The sequence below is a fragment of the Cervus canadensis genome, chromosome 10, assembly GCF_019320065.1.
Source record: "Cervus canadensis isolate Bull #8, Minnesota chromosome 10, ASM1932006v1, whole genome shotgun sequence".
Classification (NCBI taxonomy): Eukaryota; Metazoa; Chordata; class Mammalia; order Artiodactyla; family Cervidae; genus Cervus; species Cervus canadensis.
This window is the reverse complement of record NC_057395.1, coordinates 59,312,650-59,339,321: the sequence shown is the minus strand read 5'-3', so window position 1 is coordinate 59,339,321 and position 26,672 is coordinate 59,312,650. Positions and strand designations below refer to the sequence as shown.

The following is a 26,672-nucleotide window of genomic DNA, read 5'->3' as shown; positions in this document are numbered from 1 at the left end:
AGGACAGGAGGGAGGGAGACTTTTTTTTTACCACATACCCCTCTGTACCTTTTGACTCGTGAACCATGTGGATGAATACATTCCTCATTCAAAAATAAATAAAATTAAGATTTTTCTTTTACCAACCACACCAGATACCCAACAGTTGTTCAAGAAGACAGTGATGAAAAACTGGTTATCTAGATTTCTGGAGAGGGAGACCCCTATCGTCCTTCAGCCCCACTCCCTCCAGGGCACAGGGCAGCACCTGTGACACCCGTGTCTCTTCCAAGGTCCAGGAGAAGGGCCACCTCTGACCTCTGATGTCCCAAGGCCCCTCCCTTCTGCAGCTGGGAACATCTTTTACTTAAAAATACCTTTTATTTTAAACCCATCAATTCTCTCTCTCACACATACACCCACACTCATCCATAGACGCACACATCCTCTGTCACCAACAGTCTATGTTTTTCCAAAAGATCTGCCTTGTCTCTGACCAGCCAGGGCTGGGGCCGGCTGGACGGGACCTCACGGCTCTCCAGGGTGGGGCAGAGATGTCCCAGGGGGCCTACTCTGAGGGTCATGGGCCCAGGTCATTGTCCTCTGGTCCCTCCACAAAGAAGGGACCCAGGTTTGGCTCCTGGGGTCTTCTCCCCTGTTCACCCAGTGGCTGGCCTCTGGCCTTCTTCTCAGGGTCCTGCTTGGAGCAAATGACACAGGGATCCAGGCTCATCTCCGTGGCACTCGAAGTGGGGCTACCCCCCTCACCTTCAAGCAGCTGCCCCCCAGGTCACGACGGCTTCCCTGTGGGAAGGGAAAAAAGAGGTATTAGGGGGTTCAACTGTCTTCTTGAACACTGGAACTAACCTCTGTGCCCAGCAATAGGGGACTTGATAAACACATCAGTTAGCCACACAGTCAAGTTCATGAAGCAGAAGGCAGAAGACACTAAATGGACTAACAGGGGATGATGCTGCAATAACAACATTTAAAGACAAGACCAAGGACTGAGTGCGTGCTCCTGTGTGCTGAGATGTCCAGAGAGGGCACATGGGAAACTGCTAATGGGTTCATCAGAGAAGAAGAATGTGATAAGGAGGAGACAGGATGAGAGGGAAGCTTTTTTAAAAAAAACTCTATATACTTTTTTACCTTTTTCATTTCTTTTTTTTTTTTTACCTTTTTCATTTCTTCCCCATGTAATCCGTTGCTTAAAAAAATCCAATACAGGTCAAGTCATACAATTTTACACTCAAGGGCATGACACATTCCACAGTGGTTCTCCTGCTGCCTGGGCTGTAAACTCAGTGGGCTCCTCATCAGCCTCAAAAGTAGATTCTGGAATTCTGGCCTCCCTGCCTTCATTCAAGGTGTTCGCAGGAATATGCACTCTGGTCCTGTCCTGGGAAGATTTCTCTGTTCCTGCAACTGCCTGGCACTCCTTGCCTTTCTGGGGCCAGGATAAAACCCAGAAGGGGAATATGGGATCTCTCTGTTCTCCCATCAGGCTGGGAAACTCAGTGGGGTGGCTGGAGAAAATCCTTCACTCTGTAGCCCCAGTTCCAGCCTGGGAACTGGCATGGAGCAGTTACCAACCAATGCTGCTTGGATCAGGGGTGTCCACTGGAAGACGAGCTAATGGTGGCAGCCCTGGAGGCCACCTGTTTCCCTCACGCGGCAGGGACAGTCTCTCCCCGCTATTCTGAGGGCTGACACCAGGGTTTCAGCCTTACTGTAAGCCAGCAAAGTCACAGACATTAGAGCACCCCCTCTTTTGCGTCCTCCAGCATTGCATGAATGGCTCAGAGGCACCCAGCCAGTTGGTAAAAAGGGCTGTGCTAGAAAATCCATGTTGTCCAGTCTGTCTGGTTTCCAGGACATAGTGGGGTCTGAAATCCCACTGTAAACGCTCATTCCTAAGCCTGACTAGGGGATGACGGGACCAGCCTTTTTCTCAGCCATCTAGAGAAATAGCTGACCATCTGGGAGCTCTGCCCCCTGCCCCCCTCCACTCCTGGGCCCAGGTTGGGGCAGATCCATCCAGATGCAAGCCCAGCCTCCCTTGAGGCTCTCTGGGCCCAGGGACAGCGTGTTCATTCACAGGCAAGGCTATTTTGAGGGCTGAGGCCACAGTCCCAGCAGAGCCTGGGGCTTGGGCTTCTCAGACAAACTCTGGCAGCCGCAGCTGAGAAGGGCGGATGGGGGTGGCGCGGGGTTGGGGGGGGGGGGTCGTGTTGAGGTTGGAGGATAGAAAACCAGCTTCCCACCTTTTCAGGGTCAGGAGAGCTGCCTCTATCCCACGTCTGGCAGTCATCGTGAGACTGGCATTTCCCTGAGAATGCTGAGACTGTTCACCTCCCTGAACCTCAATCTCTTCATCTATGAAATGGGGACAAAATGATTCTACTTGCCACACAGAGGTGCAGTCAAACGCAAGTGCAGCTGTGAAAGAGGCTTGGAAACTGCCAAACACATTTAGAAGTGGCCTTGACTAGGCCCCAGATTCTTTGTCCCTTTGCCCCCGAGTGCCAAGGGCTCCGAGAAGCACTGTAGTTAGTAGGTGCTTAGAGTAAAGCAGACCTGGGCTTCAACCGCAGCTTTGTCTTGGACTACCTGTCAGACCTCAGGCAAGTGACTTCAGCTCACGGAGCCTCAGTTTCCCCATGTGTAGTTACCATGAGGATTATACACATTGACACAGGTAAAGCCCTTAGCAGAGTCAGGAACATAGCGAGTGTTCAATGAATATTCACAAGTATTAGCATCAGCATCACCTGATGATGGCATCTCCTTGCCCCACTGCTCCTGGGCTGGTACCCCAAGTGGGGAAGGCTTTACAAGATGATCTTATGTGACCCCTACCCTCAGGTGACAAAAGGGAAAACAGGGCAAAGACAAGAACCCCCTACTTCCCCTTGCTATTTCTACCACAGAGGGCCACACCTAATCCCTCCTTAAACAAGATGCTGCAGGGAGCTATCTCCATGGTGACCCCAACCCCTGACCAGCCAGCTTGGGGCGAGACGGTAGCTTGGAGTGAAGGGATAGAGTCCCGGGCTTTAGAGCTTTCTGGAAGGCTCCCATGGGCTCCCCAAGACAGCCAGTTTTCTTCCAGTTGAGTCCCCAAGTCTTTGAGGAGCCAGAGCCGGCCAGGATCGCCCCTTCTGCCTATTCCCAGAGGAGTCTGTGGACTTGAGAGCATGGCTTCTGCAGCCAAATTTGGCTGGGTTCTAGGTCCTGTAGACAGATCCCAGGGAAGGGGCCAGATCCAGGCGAGGCCCTGAGACTAGCAGAGAAGCCCCCAGGCTACCTGCTATGTGGGTGGGCACATGACAGACACACCCTCTCCCCCAGGCCTACTGTTACCAGGCCTTCCCACACTAACCTCCTATTTCCCAATCGAGCAGGCCTGAGTTTGAATCCTGGCTTCTTCATGGGCAGTGTCTCTGAACCAGTAATGCCATTTCTAAGCAGGTAGGGATAACTAGAGCACCTTCTTCCCCAGCTATTGGGGGTTTTTATCTTTTTTTTTTCTTTTCTGCACCATGCAACATGTGGGATTTTAGTTCCCTGACCAGGGATGGAACCTGTGTTCCCTGCATTGGAAACTCAGAATCTTAACCTCTGGACCTCCAGGGAAGTCCCTGCTGGGGGATTTTAATGGTAACACATGGAGGGCGGTTAGCATGAGAGATCAGGGCTCATCAAGACTGCTGACACCACTGTCACTGGCCTGTCTTCGCCTCCCCTTTGTGTGTTGCCACTTTCAACATCTTCCTTTCTTTAGGTCATGGTTTCTGATCCCAGCTCTGCCTGTGCCTTGCTCCTAGAACACCTTCCCCTACCCTTCAACCTGCCTGCCTCAATCCTCAAGCATTGTCGGGGACTTAGCCCCTGGGTCAGGGGCTTCCTTTGACCCTGACAGTCCCTTTGTGCACCCCCATCAGACCATAGCATCCCTCTTTTCACCTCCAGGCCCTGCCCTGACCCCGCACTGGGAGTTCCCGACTGCAGTGCACAGGCACCTACCACCTGCTTCTCTGGGAATGTTCTCAGAGCTAACAAAAAGCAGCTGTCGGGTAGTTGAGGTTTGCTGAACCGAGTGGATGGGTGAAAGGCAGTCAGGGAATATCGCTGAGGGCCCAGTCAGCCCTTCACAGCGTAGGCTGGATTGCCCGCAGGCCCATCCTAGCTTCTCAGTCCAGCCTGGAGCACAGAGAAGGGCCCACAGCTGGGAGTAACAGGGACCCTGGAGAGAGTTCAAGTCTGAGCCTACCAAGACTGACTTAGGGAAACAGAGGCAGCCATTGGGGTGGGAGGCCAGGATGGGAGTCTGATGAGCTGGAAGGGGGTGGTCTGAGGCTAGGACCCAGGGGCTTTCCTCAAACAGAGTGAACAGGGGAGCTGGGGCAGCTTTGAGAACCAAAGACTGGGTGACCCTCAGAGGCCTGACTCCAATCCCTCATGCTTTTTTTAATTTTTATTTTACATTAGAGTTGATTAACAATATTGTGTTAGTTTCAGGTGTAGAGCAAAGTGATTCAGTTATACATACACATGTATCTACCCTTTTTTAGGAGAAGGGGACGACAGAGGACGAGATGGTCAGATGGCATCACTAACTCAATGGACATGAACTTGAGCAAACTCTGGGAGCTGGTGAGGGACAGAGAAGCCTGGTGCGCTGCAGTCCATTGGGTGGAAGAGAGTCGGACACAACTGAGTGACTGAACAACAATCATTTTTCAAATTCTTTTCCCATTTAGGTTATTACAGAATTCTGAGCAGTGTTCCCTGTGCCCTCAATGCCCTGTCACTTTCCAAAAGGCCATGGGCCGGTCAGGGACTCTTTCAGCCTCAGTTTCTGCAGCTGTAAATGGAAGCTGCTGGGATGCAAAGCGGTCACACAGACAAGACTCCTTATGCTAAGAAAAGCCCAGGCCAGAAGGGGAAAGGCTAGGGGTGAAGCAGGCTCTTTGGGGCTGGTGCAAGGGGAGAACCAGCTTTCAGCCACAAGTGCCCCTCAGCGACCTCCGTGGCTGCTCACCCTTACCCAGTGCCTACCAGCCTGGTACCCATCCTTACCTAGGACAGACCAGGGGAGCCTACCTCAAGCTCTGCCCCGATGACTCAACAGTGCCTTTCCTGGACGCGCTGTTCCTTTAGGGGGTGGGTACCCTCAGGGGACCCCCTCATTCATGCTTACTGCTCATGAGCTCGGTGCCTCCGGCTCTTGACTGGGGCTGTGCGTCCCCTTTTCTTCTAACCTCCTGCCCCTTGGTCAGTCTCAGGATGCATAACAAATCTTTAACAAAAAGGGCAGTTCAGGGCACACACACCCAGCAGACCTGCATTCTGGCTTCCGAGCTGGGTGATGAGGGCAGCCCCGAGACTCAGATCCTGATAAAACCAGCAAAGCTACCTGCCTGATGGGGGTTCCTGCAAAGGTAAAAAGAAAGAAGACCACGAAGGCGCCCCTACATAGGTAGGGCCTGCTGCTGCTGCTAAGTCGCTTCTCGTGTCCAACTCTGTGCGACCCCATAGACGGCTGCCCACTAGGCTCCTCTGTCCCTGGGATTTTCCAGGCAAGAATACTGGAGTGGGTTGCCATTTCCTTCTCCAATGCATGAAAGTGAAAAGTGAATGTGAAGTCGCTCAGTGGCCCGACTCTTAGCGACCCCATGGGCTGCAGCCTACCAGGCTCCTCCGTCCATGGGATTTTCCAGGCAAGAGTACTGGAGTGGGTTGCCATTGCCTTCTCCGAGGTAGGGCCTATGTTATGTTAAAATGCCTTTGTTATGATCTCCCCACGCGCTCTTCCCAGCACACCTCTAGTTGGAGCGAGTGTCCCTGGATGAGCAATCTCCATCCTCTAAATTACGCCTGAGCGCCGGGCTTCCCTGCATCCCGTGTTTGGGGGACATTGTGAGCTGTTGTGCTCCACACCAAACTCTGGGCTTGGACAGCCACACCCCCGACGACTCCGTGTCGCTTCCCCCCTCTCTTCACTGGGGTCTCTGCCCCTCTCTTGCTACCTAAGGGGCCAGCTCCCTGACCCCACGGGCGCAGTGCTGGAGCGCGGCGCGCACTCACCCCCTTGCGCTGGTTGCTGAGGCAGAAGGTGCAGATGGAGCGTGGCTGGCGGCCGCCGTCGGGGGCGGCGGAGACCGCGCTCTTGGCACTGCCGGCAGCTCGGAAGCACGGCTGCCCGTCGTCGGCCGCGTCGCCCAGCAGCAGCACGTTGGCCAGATGTGCGATGTAGCTGGACGCCAGGCGCAGCGTCTCGATCTTGGACAGCTTGCGGTCCACCGGCTCGGTGGGGATGAGCGTGCGCAGCGCCGTGAAGGCCGTGTTCACGCTCTGCGTGCGGTCCCGCTCCCGCGCGTTGGCCGCCTGCCGCTGTCGCACCACCACCACCGGGCCCGCGCTGCCCGCCGCCCGCCGCCCGCCCCCGGGGCCCGGGCCGCGCCGTGCCGCCTCCAGGCCCTCGCAGCAGCCGAACGACTGATCGGAGGCGTCGCTTTCGCTCCGGTTCTCCTCGTCCTCGCTCAACAGCCGCACGTCCGGGTACAGCACGTGCGCGCCGACGGGGCGCAGCAGTGCGAACGCCATGGGCACCCGGCCTAGTCCCTGGATGAGCAGCGTCCCGGCGTTGGCCGCGCCCCGCCGTGCGCTCCCGCGCGCTCCCACGGCCCCTTCGGCCGCAGCCTTATAGCCGAGGGAGGGGCCAGTCCGGAGGCCGCCCCGGCCGGGGCGGGGGGGCTCCGCCCCGGCCAATGGGAAGGCTCCCGCCGCCGCCCGGCCAATGGCTAGGCGCCCACCGCCCCCGTCCCCCAGGTTGAAAGCGGCCCGCGAGCTGGTGGCCCGCCCTGAATGCTCCAGGTCCCCGCTGGCGAGCTGGGTAAACGTGGGGGTCGGCGAGGGTGGGATGGGCTGTACTCAGATCCAGACTCATCTTCAGCCTAGGCCGCCGGGAGACTGCGGGCAGATCCCTTCTCTCTTGGCTTCAATTTCCTTGTTTGGAAAGAGGGTTACAGAGAAACCAACTCGGGTTTTTCTGCCCTCAAATTCTGCTGTTGTGATGCTGCAACTCACGTGTTGTCAAATAAGGGAAGGGGGCGGGGGAGCTTTTAACTTGATAAATTCCCAGATTCCTCCCAATCTGATTCAGCAGACCCAGGAATCTGCATTCTCTACAGGATGGTTGTGTCCACGGAGAACAATCGGAGAAACACTAATAATCTTTCCAAATAAGGACTCAGTGTTGTCATGTCCCTGACAACAAACTTAGAAGGGAGAGGGGGGAGAGAGAGAAAACGAAAACGAAACACACAAACGCCAATAGCTCTATTCATTCATTTATTCATTCAACAAATACTTACTGGGTCCCGGCTATGCCAGGCATGGTTTTAGGTGAGAAGAGAAATGTGAACAAAACGAATTCTTGGCTTCACAGAGTTGGCATTTTGGTTGAGGTTCTACCACCAAAATGGTTGTGCCAGACACAAGGCTGCGTGATGGTTACTGTTCTCTGCTAAGTTGTGGGGAGGTGCCCCTGATTGACAGAGGAGAGCTCTGTCCTTCAGGCTGAGTGAGAGCACTGGCCCTAGCCTGCATGTCTTCATGATCACCCCTGTTCTGTCTCCACCCCCAATACAAGGAGAGCTTCTCTCCCTTACTCCCCACAGTCCCATCCTGTGCGGCTCCTGCTGCGGCCGCCCTGGCTCCCAATCCACACCCTCCCCTTTCCTTCTGCTTGAAGTGCCAACACCACCCCCTCAAAACACAGGCGCTTACAGAGAGAGGGGGTGGGAGGAACTATCTTCCCTTGTTGCCTTCCTTCCTTCTGGAAACCTTAGATTGTTCAGCCAGATTTCTGACACGTCCTCTTCCTCAGAGGCTCTGGGAAGAATTACCGAGATGATGATGGTTGCTGGGATCCCCAGGTTGCTCATGTCCCTTTCCCAGCTCCCTTCTGTGGGGCTGGCCTAACCTGGATTCGCTTGACCTTGACAATAGCTTTCTCTTTGGCCCACATGGCAGCCCGTGAAGCAGAGAGAGCCCAGGGAGTGAAGTTGGAGGAGCTCTAGGTGCTTTAGGCTCCATCTTTCTTCTGGGCATCAGTTCTCTGGACTGATGCCTCCTAGCTCTGCCATGCTGTGCTTTCCTGGCTCTCCAGATGCAGGCCAGAACTGGGGAGAGACAGGGAACTGGAGGGTTTCCTTTGGCCTCTGGGAGAGCAGTCCCTGAAGTCTTCAGGCCCTAGGGCCTTCAGGAAGGTCTGTTCCCACACCTGGCTCTCCCCCCACCTCATTTGACCATGACCCCAGACAGGCTGGGCTTTGGAGAGGAGGAGAAGGAGTCTGCTCGGCCCCCTCCCTGCAGGGCCAGCCCCACACACAGCCCCAGGCCAGGCTGCTGCTTCCTGAGCTGATGAATTATTACCGGGAGATTTCCTTCCCTGTCTGCGCCTCCTCACAGGGGCTCCCGCTCCCTTCACTTTCGCTTCCCCCCCTACCTTCTCCCCCTCTCTTCTGCTCTGGACCCTCAGGCAGCTTGAGATTCCTCTGTCCAGCCCCCTCCCCTTCCAGCAGGACCTGGAGGAGCCAAATAGGGCGTGAACTGGGCCCGGAAGGCGGGGAGGGGGGCTTCCTTGGAAGGCGTATTCATTCATTCGCTCCTCAGGCAGGTTTTGACACAGGGGACCCTGGGAGTAAAATAAAACCATGAATGAGACTCAAGGCCTTCTGCCGTCCAGAGGGGAAGGCAAGCTGTAAACAAAGAATTCCAGGACAATGTGGACAGTGCAAGCCAGGGCCTGGCATCAGAGAGACCCAGTTCCGGCCCAAGGTTAGCTGCGTCTTGGAGTCTCAGCTTCCTGCTCTGAAAACAGAGGAGTAATAATAGTACTTATTCCTAGGGCTTCCCTGATGGCTCAGTCGGTAAAGACTCTGCATGCACTGCAGAAGATCTGGGTTCGATCCCTGGGTCAGGAAGATCCCCTGGAGAAGGAAATGGCTACCCACTTCAGTATTCTCACCTGGAGGATTCCTTGGACAGAGGAGTCTGGCGTGCTACATCCGTGGGGTCGCAAGAGTTGGACAGGACTGAGCGACTAAACCACCACTTCCACATTCCTAGAGCTTTTGGTGGTTGTTCCCACCACTTCCACATTCCTAGAGCTTTTGGTGGTTGTTCCCTGAGTTGATGCCAATAAAGCTGGGGCCTGGCACACAGAATGCATAACGGCTAGCAGTGGTTGGTGCTAGCCGTTAGCCATGTCAGGGGCTGGACCCTGCCGAGGAGCACTCTGCCTGGGAAGGCACTGAGCAGCTTGGACTCTCTGGGGCCTTTTCCCCAGGAGGGGTAGGGGGCTCCTGCCACATTCTCAGCCCACCCACACTAGGCTTTCAGCCCCTCCCCTCTTCTGTTCCTCAACCTGCTCCAGCATCGCGGGGCTTCTTGCTATCCCTGGAGCACACTTCTGCCAGGCACCAACTGTCCCCAAATATTCCCAATGCTAGTTCCCTTCCTTCCTCCCCATCTTCCCTCAAATCTCATCTCCTCAGATAGGCCTTCCCTACCCACCAGCACCTCTCTGGCTATCTCTCTTCCCCTTCCCCTATTTTATTTGTTTCCAGAGTATTTATCATTTCTTTCACTCATTCATTTATTCATTCATCCACAAACATTAATTGAGTACCTACTCTGTGTCAGGCGTGGTTCTGGGTACTGGGAATACAGCAGTGAACAGACCACATATTTACCTGTCTGCCAAATGTCTATCTTCATCAGGAAGATAAGTCCCCTGCATATGAACAAGTTCCAGCCCGAGAGGGCGTTCAAAAGTCCAATTTGTTCGTTAGTCCAACAAAGTTAGCTGAGGTACTCGACTAACATAATCGGCTATATAGTACTGTACTTTAATAGGCTTATAATACTTTTCATACAAATAATACTTAAAAAAACAAAAAATAAAATATTTTTCATCTCACAGTACAGTACCTTGAAAAGTACAGTAGTACGGTACAAAGCTGGCATACAGAGGCTGGTGCTGGGTGAATGGCAAGAAGAGTTACTGGGAAGGGAGAGGAGATGGGAGATGGTAGAGCTGAAGGGTTGTCAACAGTAGGAGACGGAGGACAAGCTGCAGTTTCACTCATGCCTGATGATGGAATGCACGTTTGCATCTTTGGAAGTTTGCAACTTGAAGGTTTGTATGTAGGGGACTTACTGAAAGCTTCTTACGGCAGGGACTTTATATTTTGTACTTTGCCCATCACAACCTTCTGAGGTAGGTACTGTTATTCCTATATTACAGATGAAGAAACTGAAATTCCAAGAGGGAAAACAGGACTTGCCAAGGTGGCATAGTGGTTAAGAATCCTCCTGCCGAGCAGGAGACACAGGTTTGATCCCTGGGTTGAGAAGATCCTCTGGAGAAGGAAGTGGTAACCCAAGCCAGTATTCTTGCCTGAAAAATCCCCTGGACAGAGGAGCCTGGCAGGTAGAGTCCATGGAGTCACAAAGAGTAGGACACAACTGAGCAACTAAACAACAATGAGAAGGTCACACAGGGGCCAGCAGAGGAACTCGGCTCGGTCTTCCTCAGCCACACAGCCTCTCAGGCAGCCCAGAGGCATGTGAGGGCTGAGGTCTGCCAGGTTAGAGGAGGAGGGTCTTTCAGGCTGAGAGGACCACGGATGGCCCCTGCCTTCTGGACCAGGGCACCCTGGCTTCAGTTATCTGAAACACTTGCAGTTCCTCTGCAGCCCCAGCTTTGCCCGTCTGACCACCTCTTCTGGAGTGCCCACCCTTTGGGTCTGACCAGGCAGCTCGACTGCTCTATCAAAGTTCAGTGGAGCTTCTCAGTGGAGCCCGCTTTGTGGTTCCTCCTCCACCTTGGTGCAAAGTCCTGTATTCATACACCATGTTTTGACTTCTCTCCCTGATTCCCCACTCCCTTTTCCCTCTCCCTACGGGGCTCAGTTGTGTCCGACTCTTTGCGATCCCCTGGACTATACAGTCCATGGAATTCTCCAGGCCAGAATACTGGAGTGGGTAGCTATCCCTTTCTCCAGGGGATCCTCCCAACCCAGGGATTGAACCCAGGTCTCCCGCCTTGCAGACGGATTCTTTACCAGCTGAACCACGAGGGAAGCCCAAGAATACTAGAGTGGGTAGCCTATCCCTTCTCCAGCGGATCTTCCTGACCCAGGAATCGAACCGGGGTCTCCTGCATTTCAGGAAGATTCTTTACCAACTGAGCTATCAGGGAGTCCTCCTACATGGCAACCACCCTATTTTAAAATTTTTTTCTTTTAATACATTTATTTATTTGTGGCTGCACTGGGTCTTCATTGCTGCGCGCAGGCTTTCTCCAATGGTGGTGAGCCGGGACTTCTCTTGCTGCAGAGCACAGGCTCTAGGGTGTGTGGGCTTTAGTAGTTGTGGCGCATCAGCTTAGTTGCTCCACGACATGTGGAATCTTCTGGACTGGGGATTGAACCCGTGTCTCCTGCATTGATAGGCAGATTCTAAACAACTGGACCAGGCAGTAAAGAAGCCGCCTGCAATGCAAGAGACCCAGGTTCGATCCCTGGAGAAGCTAATGGCTACCCACTCCAATATTCTTGCCTAGAGAATCCCATGAATAGAGGAGCCTGGCGGCTACAAAAGGAGCCTAGGTCTCAAAGAGTTGGACACAACTGAATGACTAAGCACCCACACACCAGGAAAGTCCCCACTCTATATTTTTAAAGACAATTTTTTAAGGGCAATTTTACGTTTAAACAAACTTGAGAAATTCAGAGATTTCCCATTGACTCCTTGTCCCCACAAATGAATAGCCTCCCTGTCATCAGCACTTCCCAGGAGAATGGTACATCTGTTACAGTTGTTGAACCTCTGACACATCATGGTCACCCAGAGTCCATAGTTTACCTTAGTTTCCCTCTTGGTGTTGTACATTCTATGGCTTTGGATAAACATGTGCTGACCTATATCCATGATTATAGTAGCATACAGAGTACTTTTACTACCCTAACATTCCTCTGTGTTCTGCTTGTTCATCTACCCACAATTCCTGCAGCCACTGATCTTTTTATTGTCTCCATAGTTTTTGCCGTTGCCAGAATATCATGTAGTTGGAATCAGGTAGTATGTAGCCTTTTCAGATCTACTTCTTTTACTTAGCAGAATGTACTTAATGTTCCTCCGTATCTTTTCATGGCTTGATAGCTCATTATTTGAAGCATTGAATATTCCATTATCTAGATGTACCATAATTTATTTATCCAGTTACCTACTGAAGGATATCTTGGTTGCTGCCAGGTTTTTGCAATGAACAATCAGGTTGCTATAAACATCTGTGTGCAGATTTTGGGTGGATATAAATGTTCAGTTCCTTTGGGTAAATACCAAGGAGAACAACTGCTGGATCATATGATAAGAATATGTTTAATTTTATGAGAAACCTCCAAACTGTCTTCCAAAGTGGTTGTAGTATTTTGCATTCCCACCAGAAATAGATAAGAGTTCCTATTGTTCCACATTCTCATCAGCATTTGGTGTAATCAGTGCTCCAGGTTTTGGCCATTCTCATAGGTGTGTAGTGATATGTCATTTTAATTTGCATTCCCTTATGATGTATGATGGAGAGCATCTTTTCGTATGCTTATTTGCCATCTGTACATCTTCTTTAGTGAGGTGTCTGCTAAGGTCTTTGGCTCATTTTTTAATAGGGTTGCTTTCTCATTGTTGAGTTTTGAGTTCTTTGTATTATTTTGGGTAACAGTCCTCTATCAGATGTGTCTTTTGCAAAATATTTTCTCCCAGTCTGTCATTTGTCTTATTCTCATGGCATTGTCTTTTGCATAGCAGAAGTTTATAATCTTAGTGACAACTAGCTTCTCAATTATTTCTTTCACGGATTGTGTCATATCTAAAAAGTTATTACCATACCCGATGTCTAGGGTATGTCTAGGTTTTCTCCTGTTATATTCCAGGAGTTTTATAGTTTTGTGTTTTACATTTTGGCCTAGGGTCTATTCTGAGTTAATTTTTGTGAGGGGTGAAAGGTCTGTGTCTAAATTCATCTTCCTGCATGTTGATGTCTATTGTTCCAGCACCATTGGTTGAAAAGAATATCTGTGCTCCACTCTGTCTTGATTACTGTAGCTTTATTGTAAGTCTCCAGGTCGGGTGGTGTCGGTCCTCCAACATCCTTCTCTAGTATTGTGTTGGACATTCCGTGTTTACTCTAATGTTTTTGATGCATGTCTTCGAATATGTGGGTGTCCTTATACAAATATATGGTGCTGATCTGTGTGAGTGGATTACTGCATGTGTGCTAAGTGCTACAGTCTGTCCCACTCTTTGTGACCCTATGGACTGTAGCCCACCAGGCTCTTCTGACCATGGGTTTCTCCAGGCAAGAATCCTGGAGTGGGTTGCCATGCCCTCCTGCTATTCAGCTTACACAGATGTGAAGTTTTCATAGGTCTGTTTCTAGGTTGTTTTGTTTACTTGACCCCAAGCTCCATGTGAAGTCTAACTGGAGTCCATCGCTTCTTCCCACTGCTTAGTATTTGTGGCGTGCGTGTGTCCACCATGCCTCCTTTCTTCACTCTCTGACTAATGGGCACGGGGCTAACTCCACTTCAAACACCTCGCCAAACAAAGCTATGACAAACTTTGCTGCATGGCTCTCCTGCACTCCTATGCGTGTTTCTCTGGCCTGTACACCCAGGGGGAGGATTCCGGAAGTGGAGAGATTACACAGAGCCTAAGTGCTGTCTGACTGCAGTCTAGGATGGCTGCTGTCCAACAGGACACAGTGGACTACTTTTCCCCACGTCATCCCTGGCACTTGGAATCATCCTACTTGCTGTCTTAATCTGAATTTCTCTGATGACAGAGAAGTGGGTTGTTTTCTGTTTCACTGTGCTTGCCTCTCCCACTAGACTATGAGTTCTCCAGGCAGGGATATTACCCCAGAATCTTAGGCCAGAACCCGGACGTTGTAGGTAATAGTGAATGCTTATTGTATGAATGAATGAATGCATTAGTTAAAAGGCTAATACACAGCCTCCTAAACCTGCTGCTGCTGCTAAGTCACTTCAGTCGTGTCCGACTCTGTGAGACCCCGTATATGGCAGCCCACAAGGCTCCCCCATCCCTGGGATTCTCCAGGCAAGAATACTGGAGTGGGTTGCTATTTCCTTCTCCAATGCATGTAAGTGAAACATCAAAGCGAAGTCGCTCAGTCATGTCCGACTCTTAGCAACACTGTGGACTACAGCCTACCAGGCTCCTCAGTCCATGGGATTTTCCAGGCAAGAATACTGGAGTGGGGTGCCATTGCCTTCTCCTAAACCTGCTTTGTACCAAACCTTGACCTTGATGGTGGTGGTACAAGTGTTTGTGTGCAAACAAGGGGACACACAAACAAGGGCAAAGTCCTACAACTCAATCTACCTGGAAAAAAGATTAATGGTAGTTAGCATTTAATGACAGCCTGAAAATTGAAAGTGAAACTGTTAGTTGCTCACTCGTGTCCAACTTTTTGTGACCCCATGGACTGTAGCCCACCAGCCTCCTCTGACCATGGAATTCTCCAGGGAAGAATACTGGAGTGGGTAGCCATTCCCTTCTCCAGGGGATCTTCCCAACCCAGGGATCGAACCCAGGCCTCCTGCATTGCAGACAAATTCTTTACCATCTGTGCCACCAGGGAAGCCCAATGAGGACCTACTTTGTGCCAAGAACTCATAGATATATTAATCACAATCTTAATTTCAATTAGGCAAAATAGAAGTGTATTTCTCTTTCACATTCAAGGTGTTTGCAGGTAGGGCTGGTCTGACATTCTGTAGTGTATGTAGCTTCCAATGATCCTTGCTCCCTGTCACCCCCTTGTGTAGACACCTCCCCCCATTGAATCAGATCTGACTTTTATGGCAGAAATGACAGCAAGTTGTCTCTGAATCGAGGTGATAAAGATGTAGGCAGACCTGGAGATACTGCAGATTCCATTCCAGACCACATCAACAAAATGAGTATTGCAAAAAAAGGTGAATCACACAAATTTTTTGATTTCCCAATGCAGATAAAAGTCATGTTTATGCTATATTGTAGTCTATTAAGTGTGCAATAACAGTATGTCTAGAACATACCTTAGTTTAGAAATAAGGCTTTAAGGAAAATGGCTCCAATAGACTTGCTTGAGGAAGGGTTGCCATAAACCTTCAATTCATGAAAAATATGTTATCTATGAAGTGCAATAAAATCAGGTGCAATAAAGCAAGGTCTGCCGATACTTAGTTTCTGCCTTGTTCTCTTGAATCACTAACTGTGGGGATGGCAACCACCGTATCATGAGACATTCAAGTTGTCCTGTGGAGAGACATATAGAGAGGAACTGAGGCTCCCAGCCTACAGCCAGCACCAACTTGGGGCCATGTGACTGAACCTTCCTTGATGTGGATCCTGGATTCCCAACCTGCAAGAACTGTGAAAAATAACAAACAAAGAAATATAAAGATAATAAATAATCATTGGTGTCGAAAGCCCCTAAGTTTAGGGTATTTTGTTATGTAACATTAACTCCCTAAAGCAGATGGTATCAAGGACCCAGGCTCTGCCCATCTTTTTGCTCCACCATCTGTGACTTCCACTCCCTAGGTCATCTCATGGACCAGTATGGCTGCTGGAGCCGTTCTGTCTGTGTTCCAACTGGCAAAAGGAGAATGAATCAGAAGAAGGAAGGGAACACTTCATCTGTTGAGGACACTTGTCTGGGAGTTACAACTTCACTTCTGCTCACATCCCATTGGCCAGACCTTGCCCTTTGAAGGTACTTTACTGAAAAGGAGACTAAGGAATATAATCTTCATTGCTGGGTTTCTTTTCCTATAGAAGAAAGGAAGACTAGATACTGGAACTCTAGTGATGCCTGCCGTAGAGGTTACCTCTGGAGATGACGCAGCGTCACATGGTTAAATTTGAGATTTGGGAGCCTGCCTGTATTCAGTTCTGCCACTTACCATCCCTGTGATCTTGAAAAATTTATCAAATTTCTCTGTGCCTCAGTTTCCTTGTCTGTAAATCATGGGGTCTAAGACAGCCTGCCTGTAGAGGGTTATTGTAAGGATTAAATGACTCAAAATACATAGCGTTTGTAACAGTCCTGGCACTTGGCATAAGTGTTAGCTGTTATCATCATTTAATCCTTGAAAGAGGTTTTCTCAAGGTCACACAACCAGTAAGTTGTGGAAGCAGAATTTGGCCTGATAGCAATTTTTCCCACTTGCATCATCCCATTGAAATTCTTAGAGAGCAAGATCAGGACCTAGGGCAGTACCCTGCACATAATATGTATCCAGCAATATCTGTCAAATAAGCATTTAAATTGTCCTTCCATAGAGATGCCAGGTTTTGTTTTGTTTTGTTGCTCTGTTTAATAAGAAAGCACCATTGACCCCATGTGGTTCCTCCGGTGAGGAGCCGGAATCTTTGATTCCATCACAAGAGCTCAGTTCCTCTGAGGTCCCTCCAGGCCATTATTTTTAAGAGTGAATTCCTGGGAACTCTTGTTCTGGAAGATGCCCAGAGTTTCATGATAAGAAAAAGTCTGGGAAGCTGCATTTTGCCTCTTCCTTCTAGAGAGTTGCAGATATTAGCCTATTAAAATCCCTGAGAAATCCTGCACAAATAATGTCCGTAGGCTTCTTTTCAGTCTTCATTTTCTAGGCTTATTTGAACACAGACTCTCCCCCCACAAACCCCCACCCCCACCCCACACCACACAGACACTCAGTAAGGACTGTAGAGGACGTTTCTCCAGCTCTTGTCATTGACAGTTATCTTGGTATGAGTGGGTATCCCATTCTTTCTTGAGAGTGCATTAGATAAGGGTGAGGGGAAGTGAGCAGCTGGCTGCTGGTTACCAGGCTGAGTTGGGTTAAGAAAGGGATTCTGGGCATTTTCCCAGAGCCCCACTCTCTACAGGACACCAAAACATCATTAGAAGTATAGAATATTGGGGGGAAAATGTGTTTCTTGGCACTTTCATTGGGGAAAGAGCCATGAAAATAGGAAGAATACTATTATTGAGGGATTACTATATGCCAGGCACTCTTATAAACATTTGTAGGCATCTTCTCAATTAATCTTCAGAACAGCCCCATGAGCTAAGTACTGCTAATATTCCCATTTAACAGATGAGTAGAGTAAGGAACGGAGAGGTTTAAGTAACTTGCCTAAGATCATGCAGCTAGGGAGTGACAGGAATTCTTTGATAAATTGTTTATGACCGGGATGAGGAGGGAAGAGACCCACTTAAGGGTATTTTAAACTCAGGTGCTCACAAAACTCCACCCCAGGGAGAAAAGGCCTTTTAACTGCAGTGTTCTGATTTTGTGGGGTAGGGGATGCAAATTTGAGGCCAAGGTGAAATTGCTCACTAATAGAGAGGAAGCTGCTCCTGCTATGGCCGTTTGCCTTCAGCTCCATCCCTCCAAAGGATGTTTAGAGTCTCATGTGTAGAAGCCATCAAGCTGAAGAAAGTACTAAGTAATTTAGCCTGCCCAGATACCCACCTGGCTCAGGCTGGCACTCACACCAGTGCCAGGTGACACAGTCACTGAGATGGTACAGAAGTTCAAAACTTGCTAAATGAAACCACCATTGAAGGAGTCCTTTGAAAAGTCAGAGTCCTATTAAACATCCCCAAGGCTGAGTGTCAGGGGCAGACACCTCATTCCCAGCTCAGCTGCTGACTGTGCCTGTGGACAGTTCTATTCCGCTTTGCACCCTACATGGTGTAGGGGGTGCAAGTTGGGGAGTGGGCCCCTGAGAACTCTGGTGTAGAGAGATCATGCTATCCCCAGCTCTAGGTTTGGTAGCCCAGACCAGACAATAGGATTTCAGAGAAGAGTGAAATCAGAGACCTCGTGCAGACTGGAAAGGCTTTCTGAGGGAGGTGGCCTGGATCCAGGTTACAGCGTCTCAGCTACCTTAAATAAGGGAGCCCCATAATGAAGTTGTGGGCTTCCCTTGTGGCCCAGCTGGTAAAGAATCCACCTGTAACGTGGGAGACCTGGGTTCTATCCCTGGGTTGGGAAGATCTCCTGGAGAAGGAAAAGGATACCCACTCCAGTATTCTGGCCTGAAGAATCCCATGGACTGCATAGTCCATGGGGTCATAAAGAGTCAGACACGACTGAGCAACTTTCACTCACTCGCTCACTCACTCATGATGAAGTTGTATTTCCGTCTAATCTCAGTTGTCAGTGGTGATGCTGGCACAACAGGTACATTTGTGAGTTGTCCTCCTGGATTGGCATGTAGACTTCTCTATCTGCTTACACAATATCTACTCCCTTGCTATTGACAGAACCTCAGTTTGTCTAGGGTGGTAATGGGCTCCCTGTTAATAATCCCCTTCTCAGGTTTCAGTGCGGCTAGGGGTGGCCATATGCTTCATTCTGGCCCATGAGATGAAGACAGAAGTTCCTAGGGAGGGCCTACTTCCTTAAGTGAAATGACAGAGTCTCCTAAGAAGTTTTTGTCCTTTACCCTTCACCTTCTTCCTGCTTGGAATGGAGATGCAGTTCCTGGAGGTGTAGCAGCTAACTTGCTGCCGTGAGGACAAAGGTCACATGCTAAGGATGGCAGAGTGGAAAGCCAGAATAGCTGGGTCCTTGATAATTTCCTTGAGTAGCCACAGTAGTTCCTAATTTCTTGGGGGGGAAAAGACAAAACAAAACTCCTATTTGGTGAAGCTACTCTATTGGATTTTTCTTCCATGCTGTCAAATACAAGCTATTATCAGTCCATCCAGGTCTCATAAGAATAATGTTCATACTGTCACCGTCTATGTTGCACTGTGTGTCAGGCACTGAATAACAATCTCGTATCCACTGTCTCATTTCATCCTCACCATCCTAGAAGTGGGGGCCTGTAATTACCATCATGCAACAGAAAGGGAAATGAGGGGTTAAGAGGGGTTAAGGAACTTGCCCACAATTCCCCAACTAGGAGAAGGGGAGAGTCAAAGATTTGGACCTGGGTCTCTAATTTTATTAAGTTGGTGTTAATGGCCGTGGTGGTTTGAAAACATACTCTTCCCCCAACTCCTTCTATCAAGAGCTAGGGGCTGTGTCCCCTCTCCTTGAGTCTGGACAGGTTGGTGGCTGCTTGATCAGCTGAATTTTAAAAATTACTTAATCATTTCTGGCTGTGCTGGGTCCTCGTTGCTGCATGCAGGCTTTCTCTAGTTGCAGTGAGTTGGGGGGACTGGTGGGAGAGGTGGGGTGGGGTGGCTGTTCTTTGTTGTGATGCTCAGGCTTCTCACTGAGGTGGTTTCTCTTGCTGTGGAGCGCAGGCTTTAGGCAAGAGGACTCGATAGTTGCATCACACAGTCTTAGTTGCCCTGTAGCATGTGGGATCTTAGCTCCCGGACCAGGGATCAGATCAGTATCCCCTGCGTTGGCAGGTGGATTCTTAACAACTGGACCACCAGGGAAGGTCCCGACCAGTTGAATTTGACAGAAGTGGCCCTCTGTGACTTCTGAAGCAGGGTCTTAAAGGTGATGCATCTTCTGCCTTGTTCACTGGAGCCCTCCTCACTCAGAGCTCAGAGTTGCCATGTAACAGGTTCAAATTCCCTGAGACTGCCATGCTGTGAGGAAGCCCAGGTCACATGATGGTGCTTCTAATTGGTTATACTATTTTCCCCGTCCTCCCAGCCCAGGGGACAGATGTGTGAATGAAAATGCCTTCGTATGATTCCATCCCTAAGCTGTTGAAACATCTTCACTTTTTTTTTTAAATTGGAGGATAATTGCTTCAAACATTGCGTTGGTTTCTGCAATATAACAATGCAGATCAGTTATAACTATGTGTTTATCCCCTCCCTCTTGAGCCTCCCTCTTCCCTCACCCCTACTTTTGGGTCTTCCCAGTTGAAGCGTCAGATATCAGGGAGCATCGGCAAGCATTCCCTGCTGTGTCGATTATTATGAATCCTGAACCATAGACTCTGCGAACATAAGAAAATGGATATTTTAAGACACTAACTTGTAGGGTAATTTGTCCCAAAGCAATGCTAATTGTCACTGCAGCTCACTGCAATGCCTCCTAAGTATTATCTTCACACCTGAAAGTACCAAACCCCTGAAAATTTAATTGATTTTTTTTTTATTATTTGCTGTAATTATAGTCTGTAAAGTTACCACCAACACTGAATTAGCAAATATAGAACATCACTCCTAGGGAAAAATATAGAGGTAGTCTGCTGTGAGACCCTAGTCACATTTTCATCAACTGATCAATACATAGCCTTGTTTTAGGTGTGCTTTATATTAGATAAGGATGCCTTATCTATTATATATGATGCTTCCCCCGATGGCTCAAGCGGTGAAGAATCTGCCTGCAATGCAGGAGACACAGGAGACTCAGGTTTGATCCCTGCATGGGGAAGATCCCCCTGGAGAAGAAAAAGGCAACCCGCTCCAGTATTCTTGCTTGGAAAATCCCATGGACAGAGGAGCCTGGAGGGCTATATAGCCCACGGGGTCACAAAGAATCGGACATGATTGAGCATGTACGCATGCACTATCTAATGTATACTGTTGATTCATTCACATTAAAATTATGGACAACAGCATTATAACTCACACCTGAACAAAGCTCATCTAACTCACATTGTTTTCTCTGTAAGACACCTCACAGCCCTCTTGAGCTTGGTGACATCAGACAGCACTTCAGCACTATGCTTAAATTAAGATCATTTTAAACAGAGAAATCACTAACAAAAAGCATGAAAATGTGCAAAGAGAGGCACTAAATAGACCACAAGCAAGACACTTGTTTACAGTATGAGAGTGGAGACGAGAAGGCAGTTAGTATGATCCACTTCAGCTGGAAAAGTGGGTGGGTGTTGGTGACTCAAATTTTTTTTCACTCTGCACACATCCGTGAATGACCATGAAACCACTAGAAAGTATTCATTTTGGTGTTACAAATAAATTTTAGGGAGCAGGCAAATTCACAAATATGGAATCTCCAAATTATAAGGATCGACTGTATTATTTAACAAGCTCAGGGTTTGCAGTCCTGATTGATAATTGTAGTAAGGCATTGAGCAAGTGAAAACGAGTCCCCAGAGCCTTGATTTTGTCATGTGGTCAAATGTGGGTGATGATACCTACCCTGTCGGGTTTGCGGAGGGGAGGGGGTAGTCATAATAACAACTATCATTCATTGAAGGCTACATGCTAAACACTTTACATACCTGATCTCATTGATTCCTCACAACACTCCTATGAGACAGATCCTATTATGAAGCCCATTTTACAGATGAGGAAACTCTGACCTAGCAAGGTGAAGGGACTTAGTCCAAGATCTTGCAAACTAGAACAGGCAAAGCTTGGTCTCAAACCCATCTCTGTTCATGTCCCATGCCCACCTCACTCCAGACTTCTCATGAGCCCGTGTTTACAAGATGCCGGGCATCTGGTATACTCATGGCAAGTGGATGCTTCGCGGATGATCCTAAATGGGGTCTGGGGTCTTTGAGGCCTTTCTGCAAAGGAAGGAGGGGAAACTGAGCCCCAGGGCAGGGTGGAGGCCAGAGTAAGAGCTGCTGAGGAAGGGAGGGAGCCAGTAGGGGCGGGGCAGGCAGGGCAGTCAGCTAGGAGGATCTTGAATCAGACCCCATGGTCCCCTCCCACAGAGGGTTAAAGCAGCCCAGGCTCCTTCCAGCAGAGCGGAAATCACATTTTGAGAGCTGAGCAGAGCTCCAGAGGGAAGCTTTTCTTCTCCATTTGTCTGTTGAGGCTGGCCCATAAAATCCGCCGGAACTCCGTGCTGGACTGAGGAATTCCTGCTGAACGGGGATGCAGAGAAGGCAGCAGGGGGGAGCCCTTACCAGGTCAGCAATCACCCCCCTCTTCAAGGCGTCACCTCTAGATCAGGTGATCCCCTTTGGAGGCCTCACAAGATTTCTTGGATGAGGGCACATACAGGGAAGAAGTGATACCCCCTCCTTCAAGTGAACTTGTGGTGGGGGGCAGGGGGGGGAGCAGGCGGGAGGTGAAGAGTAAGAGCAGACAGGGAGGGGTCAGGGGTCAGGCTGTGGCAAGTCAGTGGGGGTGTGGTCCATGTCCTCCTCTTGGACACTGGGTGGCACTGGGCAAATCTTTGCCCATTTCCTCATCTGACCCCCAGGGAGCATGAGCTGCTCACCTCTACCCATGGCTTCCCAGTCAGAGCTGACAGTTTGAGGGTTTTTGTTTTTTTGTTTTTTTTTTCATCTAGAAGGCTCCTTGCTGCATTTTCTCCCTTGAAGACAGCACAGTTATTACCACACCTATTTTACGATAAACAAAGGCTCAGAGAGGCAAGGTGTTCTGCCCAATGTCACCGACTCGGAATGGCAACTGGGAACTCAAATCCAGACTCCGTCTCTCAAGCATTCACGCTCCTGCCTCTCAATGTGAGCATCCCTAATTCTCCCTGTCCTGGGATGCCCGTTCTCATTTCTCTTGGTTGATCCTCTCACATTTTAAGACTCAGCTCATACATTGCGTTTTCCAGGAAGCCTGCCCTGATTTGCCAAGCTAGACTGGAGCTCCTCTCTGGCTGCCTCTACCCCTGAGAGGTAAATGTTTTGGTCACAGGGCTATGAGCCCTGGGTGAGCAAAACCACTTCTGATATGGCTCCCCCCTGTACCTCCTGCATCAGCCAACAAAAGAAACTTTCAATTTGCCATGCAGATGCTAAGTGTTCGTGGTGGTTTTAACATATGGCCCCATTGAAAGGTTGGGTCCATGTCCTTTATTCTTGAGTCTGGGTGGGTTTGTGACTGCTTTAGACAATAGATCATGGCAGAAGCGACTCTATGTGACTGCGGAGGCTGGGTCATGAAAGGTAAGGCAGCTTCAGCTGTTTACTGCAACACCCTGAACTTTTGAGTAAGAAGCCCAAATGCTCTGAGACCGCCATACTGTGAGGAAGCCCAGACCATGTGGGGAGGTCACATGCAGGTGTTCCTGTTGGCAGTCCTGGTCTTCAAGTCGTTCCAGTCCAGGGACCTCCAGATGATTCCAGCCCTCAGTTGTTAATTCCTATTGATCTCTGAGTCTTCCCAGTTGAGGCTCAAGATACCACTTCTCAGAGACAAGCTATCCCCATCACCAGCTCTGAATTCATAGGTATCACAAAATAGTAGTTGCTTTAAGCACTTTGGGGGGAGTTTGTTCTGTAGCAGTGGTAACTGGAATAGCGCTACCAATCTGGACAAGTCCCCTTCATTTCTTGTCAGGATTACTGCAACGGTCTCCTCACGAGTATCCTGGTTCCTTCCTTTCCACTCTGCCTTATGCCCTCGACATAGCAGCCAGATTAGTCCTATAAAGCACAAATGAGACCCTTCCCTTCCCCGTGCAAAACCCTTGGCTCCCAGCTCACTCAGAGCAAAAGCTGAATGCATACAATGACCCACCGGCCCCAGGTGATCTGTTCCCTCTCCTACCCTCTCACCCCTCTGTCCTAACTCCTACCCTCTCCCCTTACTGACTCCTCTCCAGCCACACTGGCCTCTTGCCTCATACACAAGACACTCCATTCACTTCAGGACCCTTGCACACGCTGTGGACAGTGCTCCACCGCCTGGAACACTTCCTCCAGGTGTTGCCTGGAATTTCAGGTCTCTGTTCAGAGGCCTGCCTTATTTAACACCATGACCCTCCCTCCCCACTCCCAAACCACTTGCCTTGCTCTCTTTTTTATTTTGCCATGATCCTTATAACTGCCAAACATGCCATATCTATATATTCTTTAATTAAATTAAATTAATTGATTTTTTTAACACCAAAACATTTTGTATTGGGGTATAGCTGATTAACAATGTTAAGATGGTTTCAGGTGAAAAGCAAAGGGACTCAGCCATACATAAACATGTATCCCTTCTCCCCCAACACCACCGACCACCCCCCTCCATGCCATCCAGGCTGGCCCATAACATTGAGCAGAGTTTCATGTGCTATCCAATAGGCTCCTGTTGGTTATCCTCTGTAAACATAGCAGATGTGCTATCTATTTTACTTAGTATGTTTTATATTTACTATATTTTCTTCATCCTAAAATATCAACGCTACAGAGCAGGGATCACTGTTTACTCATGAATGTATCTATCCCCCTTGCATAAAATAGTAGCTGCCACTTAAGAGTGGTTTGCTGAGTGAATGAATGAGCTGCCGAAGCCCAGATAGGGGGTTGTCTGGCTGGGGAAGCAGCCGGGGCTTAGCAAAGTGCAGGGGTGGAGAGGCCAGCCTGAGTCAGCGCGGTCCGGCAGGGGGACGTTCCATGGAAGTGAAAGCTTGCTGCCCCTCTGGGGAGTCCTGAGGATGGGCAAGGCTTTGAAGATGCACACGTGGGCCATCTCCCGGGCCTCCCTCCTTCCTGGTCTGGTGTGTCTCCGGTCCTGCCAGTAAACAGGATTTCTGGGCAACTGCCTGAGAACGCTGCCCCACACCCCAGAGGCCTTGACTTGCTCCTTCCTGCGCTATAAATCGGGTCCCTTCCAGCTGTCCCATCCGACATCCTGGATGCTGCTGGGGGAAGTGAGGCAGGCAGATTGGTTGGAAAGAGCTGTGCATGGCCTCGAGCAGGGCACTGCCCCTCAATGTTCTTGTCAGCAAAATGGGGATGAGAGGAGGAGAATGGACGTCAGGGCATGACTGTGATGTCCAGTGAGATGACGGCGTGAAAGTCCCTGCTAAACCGAGGTGCTCCAAGGGCTCATGGTGGGTAGTGGTGCAGGGGCCAAAGCCCAGCTCCACTGCTGAGATCAGTCTCTTCACCTGTAAAATGGGGCCAAGTGAGTCATTAACTTCCAGGGTTGTTGAGAGGTTCAAAATGCAGAGGAAGTTCTTAGCACTCAGGAGACATGTAATAGTTGTTAGCTGTTATTGATGGTAATTATTCTAGTAATGATAGAGATTGGAATGTTATTGAAAAGCCATTTGGGAGTCCAGAAGCCTTGTTTCACACCCCGGAGAGGACTGTGGACTTGACAGGGCACAGCTTCAGTCACGGGGCTTTGTGTCCAGCCTGGGCATGGGGTGTGGGAAGTTCATATCCAAGTCTCACTACTCCCCAGCTATGGACATATAGACATGTTATTTAATTGCTTTAGGCCTCAGTTTCCTCATCTGAGAAAGGAGAATAATTATAATACGCGCCTCTTACAGTGACCATGAGGATCGAGTGAGTTAAAATGTGCCCAGTACCTGGCCCTGTGCCTGGTACGCAGCAAGCAGACCATATGGAACAGTGCTGTTCTGTTCACTCCACCAATGGGTAAACTGAGGCTCAGCCAGGAGAGCACACTTGGTCCAAGAGGTCAGTTGTGATGTTTATTGGGGCTGAGTTGGGATCAGCTTCAGTAGAGCATTAGAAACCACAACCAGTGAACTCATTGTTTGTGAGCTGTCCCCTTTTATCTCAAGGATTCTTCTAGCTAAGTGGGAGTCTATGCCATTAATGTTAGAAGAATGGATAAGGGAAAAACTCAACACTGAGAAAAATCTCATCCATGCACTTCTTTCCAGAGAGCTGGGAAAACGCTTAGGACTGGTATTAAAAGATCTTGGGTTCCAGTTTGAGATGTGCCAAGCAAGGTAATGGGTAGTCCTTGAACATTCTGAGCAAGGGAAGATTTAATTAAAGGCTATGTATCTGGGGGGCTTCCCAGGTGGCTCAGTGGTAAATAATCCTCCTGCCAATGCAGGAGACACAGGTTCCATCCCTGGGTTGGGAATATCCCCTGGAGAATGAAATAACAACCCACTCCAGTACTTTTGCCTGGGAGACATCATGGACAGAGGAACCTGGTGGGCTACAGTCCATGGGGTCACAAAAGATTCAGACATGACTTAGCGACTAAACAACAAAGTGTATCTGGGAATACATTTGGGTTGATTCCAGTTCCTGAGGTCTGTACATTGCTGGTGGTGAGTGAATTGGCACAAATCTCTATGGAGGGTGGTTGAACTCCACAAATATCCCAGATATGTTTGTAGAGCTCTTCCTCAATGCCAGGTACTGAGCAGGGCTGATGATCTGCCACTGCCCCGTGCTTGTGATCTGGAGAGGAAACAGACAATAAACGAACATACAACTCCACATACTGCATGTTGGAGGAAGAACTGCTATGAAGAAATCAAAGCAAGATAAAGAGAAGAACTTCAGTGGGAGGGGTGGTGTTTGATTTGAGGCACAGATTGAGTAGGGAGGAGCCATGGAGACCTGCAGGGAGAGAGCATTTTGGGTAGAGGGAACATTGAATGCAAAGGCCCTGGGATGGGAGCATGCCTGGGAGGTTCAGACTCCTGCCAGGAGCCCGGGTGCTAACATGCTGGGTGGGTTCAAAACCCAGTGGGGCAGAGAAGGAGAACGTGGAAGGCACTAGGTGATAGAGATCACCGGGTCAGGCATACAGGGTTTCAGAGTCATTGAGAGAATGTATTACTCTGAGTAATATGGGAGATCAGCAGAGGCTTCTGAGCAGAGGAGGGACAGGATCTGACTCAGGTTTTAAGGGAAGGCGTCTGGCTGCATGTGGAGAATGGACTGTGGGGGCCGGAATGGAAGCTGGGAGCCCAGGGTCACCAGGAGGGTGACTG

At 49.6% G+C, this 26,672-nt stretch overlaps 1 protein-coding gene across 1 annotated transcript; it reads right to left on the bottom strand.

Moving 5' to 3' along the window:
- Positions 1-340: 340 nt before the first annotated feature.
- Positions 341-6,679, bottom strand: TCF15 (transcription factor 15). Its single transcript, XM_043480160.1, has 2 exons — positions 6,073-6,679; positions 341-783 (listed from the first exon to the last, which is right to left on the bottom strand). Exons 1-2 carry the CDS (start codon positions 6,589-6,591, stop codon positions 709-711), a joined length of 594 nt encoding a protein of 197 aa, XP_043336095.1. The 5' UTR covers positions 6,592-6,679; the 3' UTR covers positions 341-708.
- Positions 6,680-26,672: the final 19,993 nt, after the last annotated feature.

Excerpts from the sequence above, each read along its gene's own strand:
- TCF15 (XM_043480160.1), bottom strand. The coding sequence starts at position 6,591 with ATGGCGTTCGCACTGCTGCGCCCCGTCGGCGCGCACGTGCTGTACCCG. Across the intron at positions 784-6,072 it reads TCAGCAACCAGCGCAAGGGG|GGAAGCCGTCGTGACCTGGG; the intron begins GTGAGTGCGCGC and ends CCCTTCCCACAG.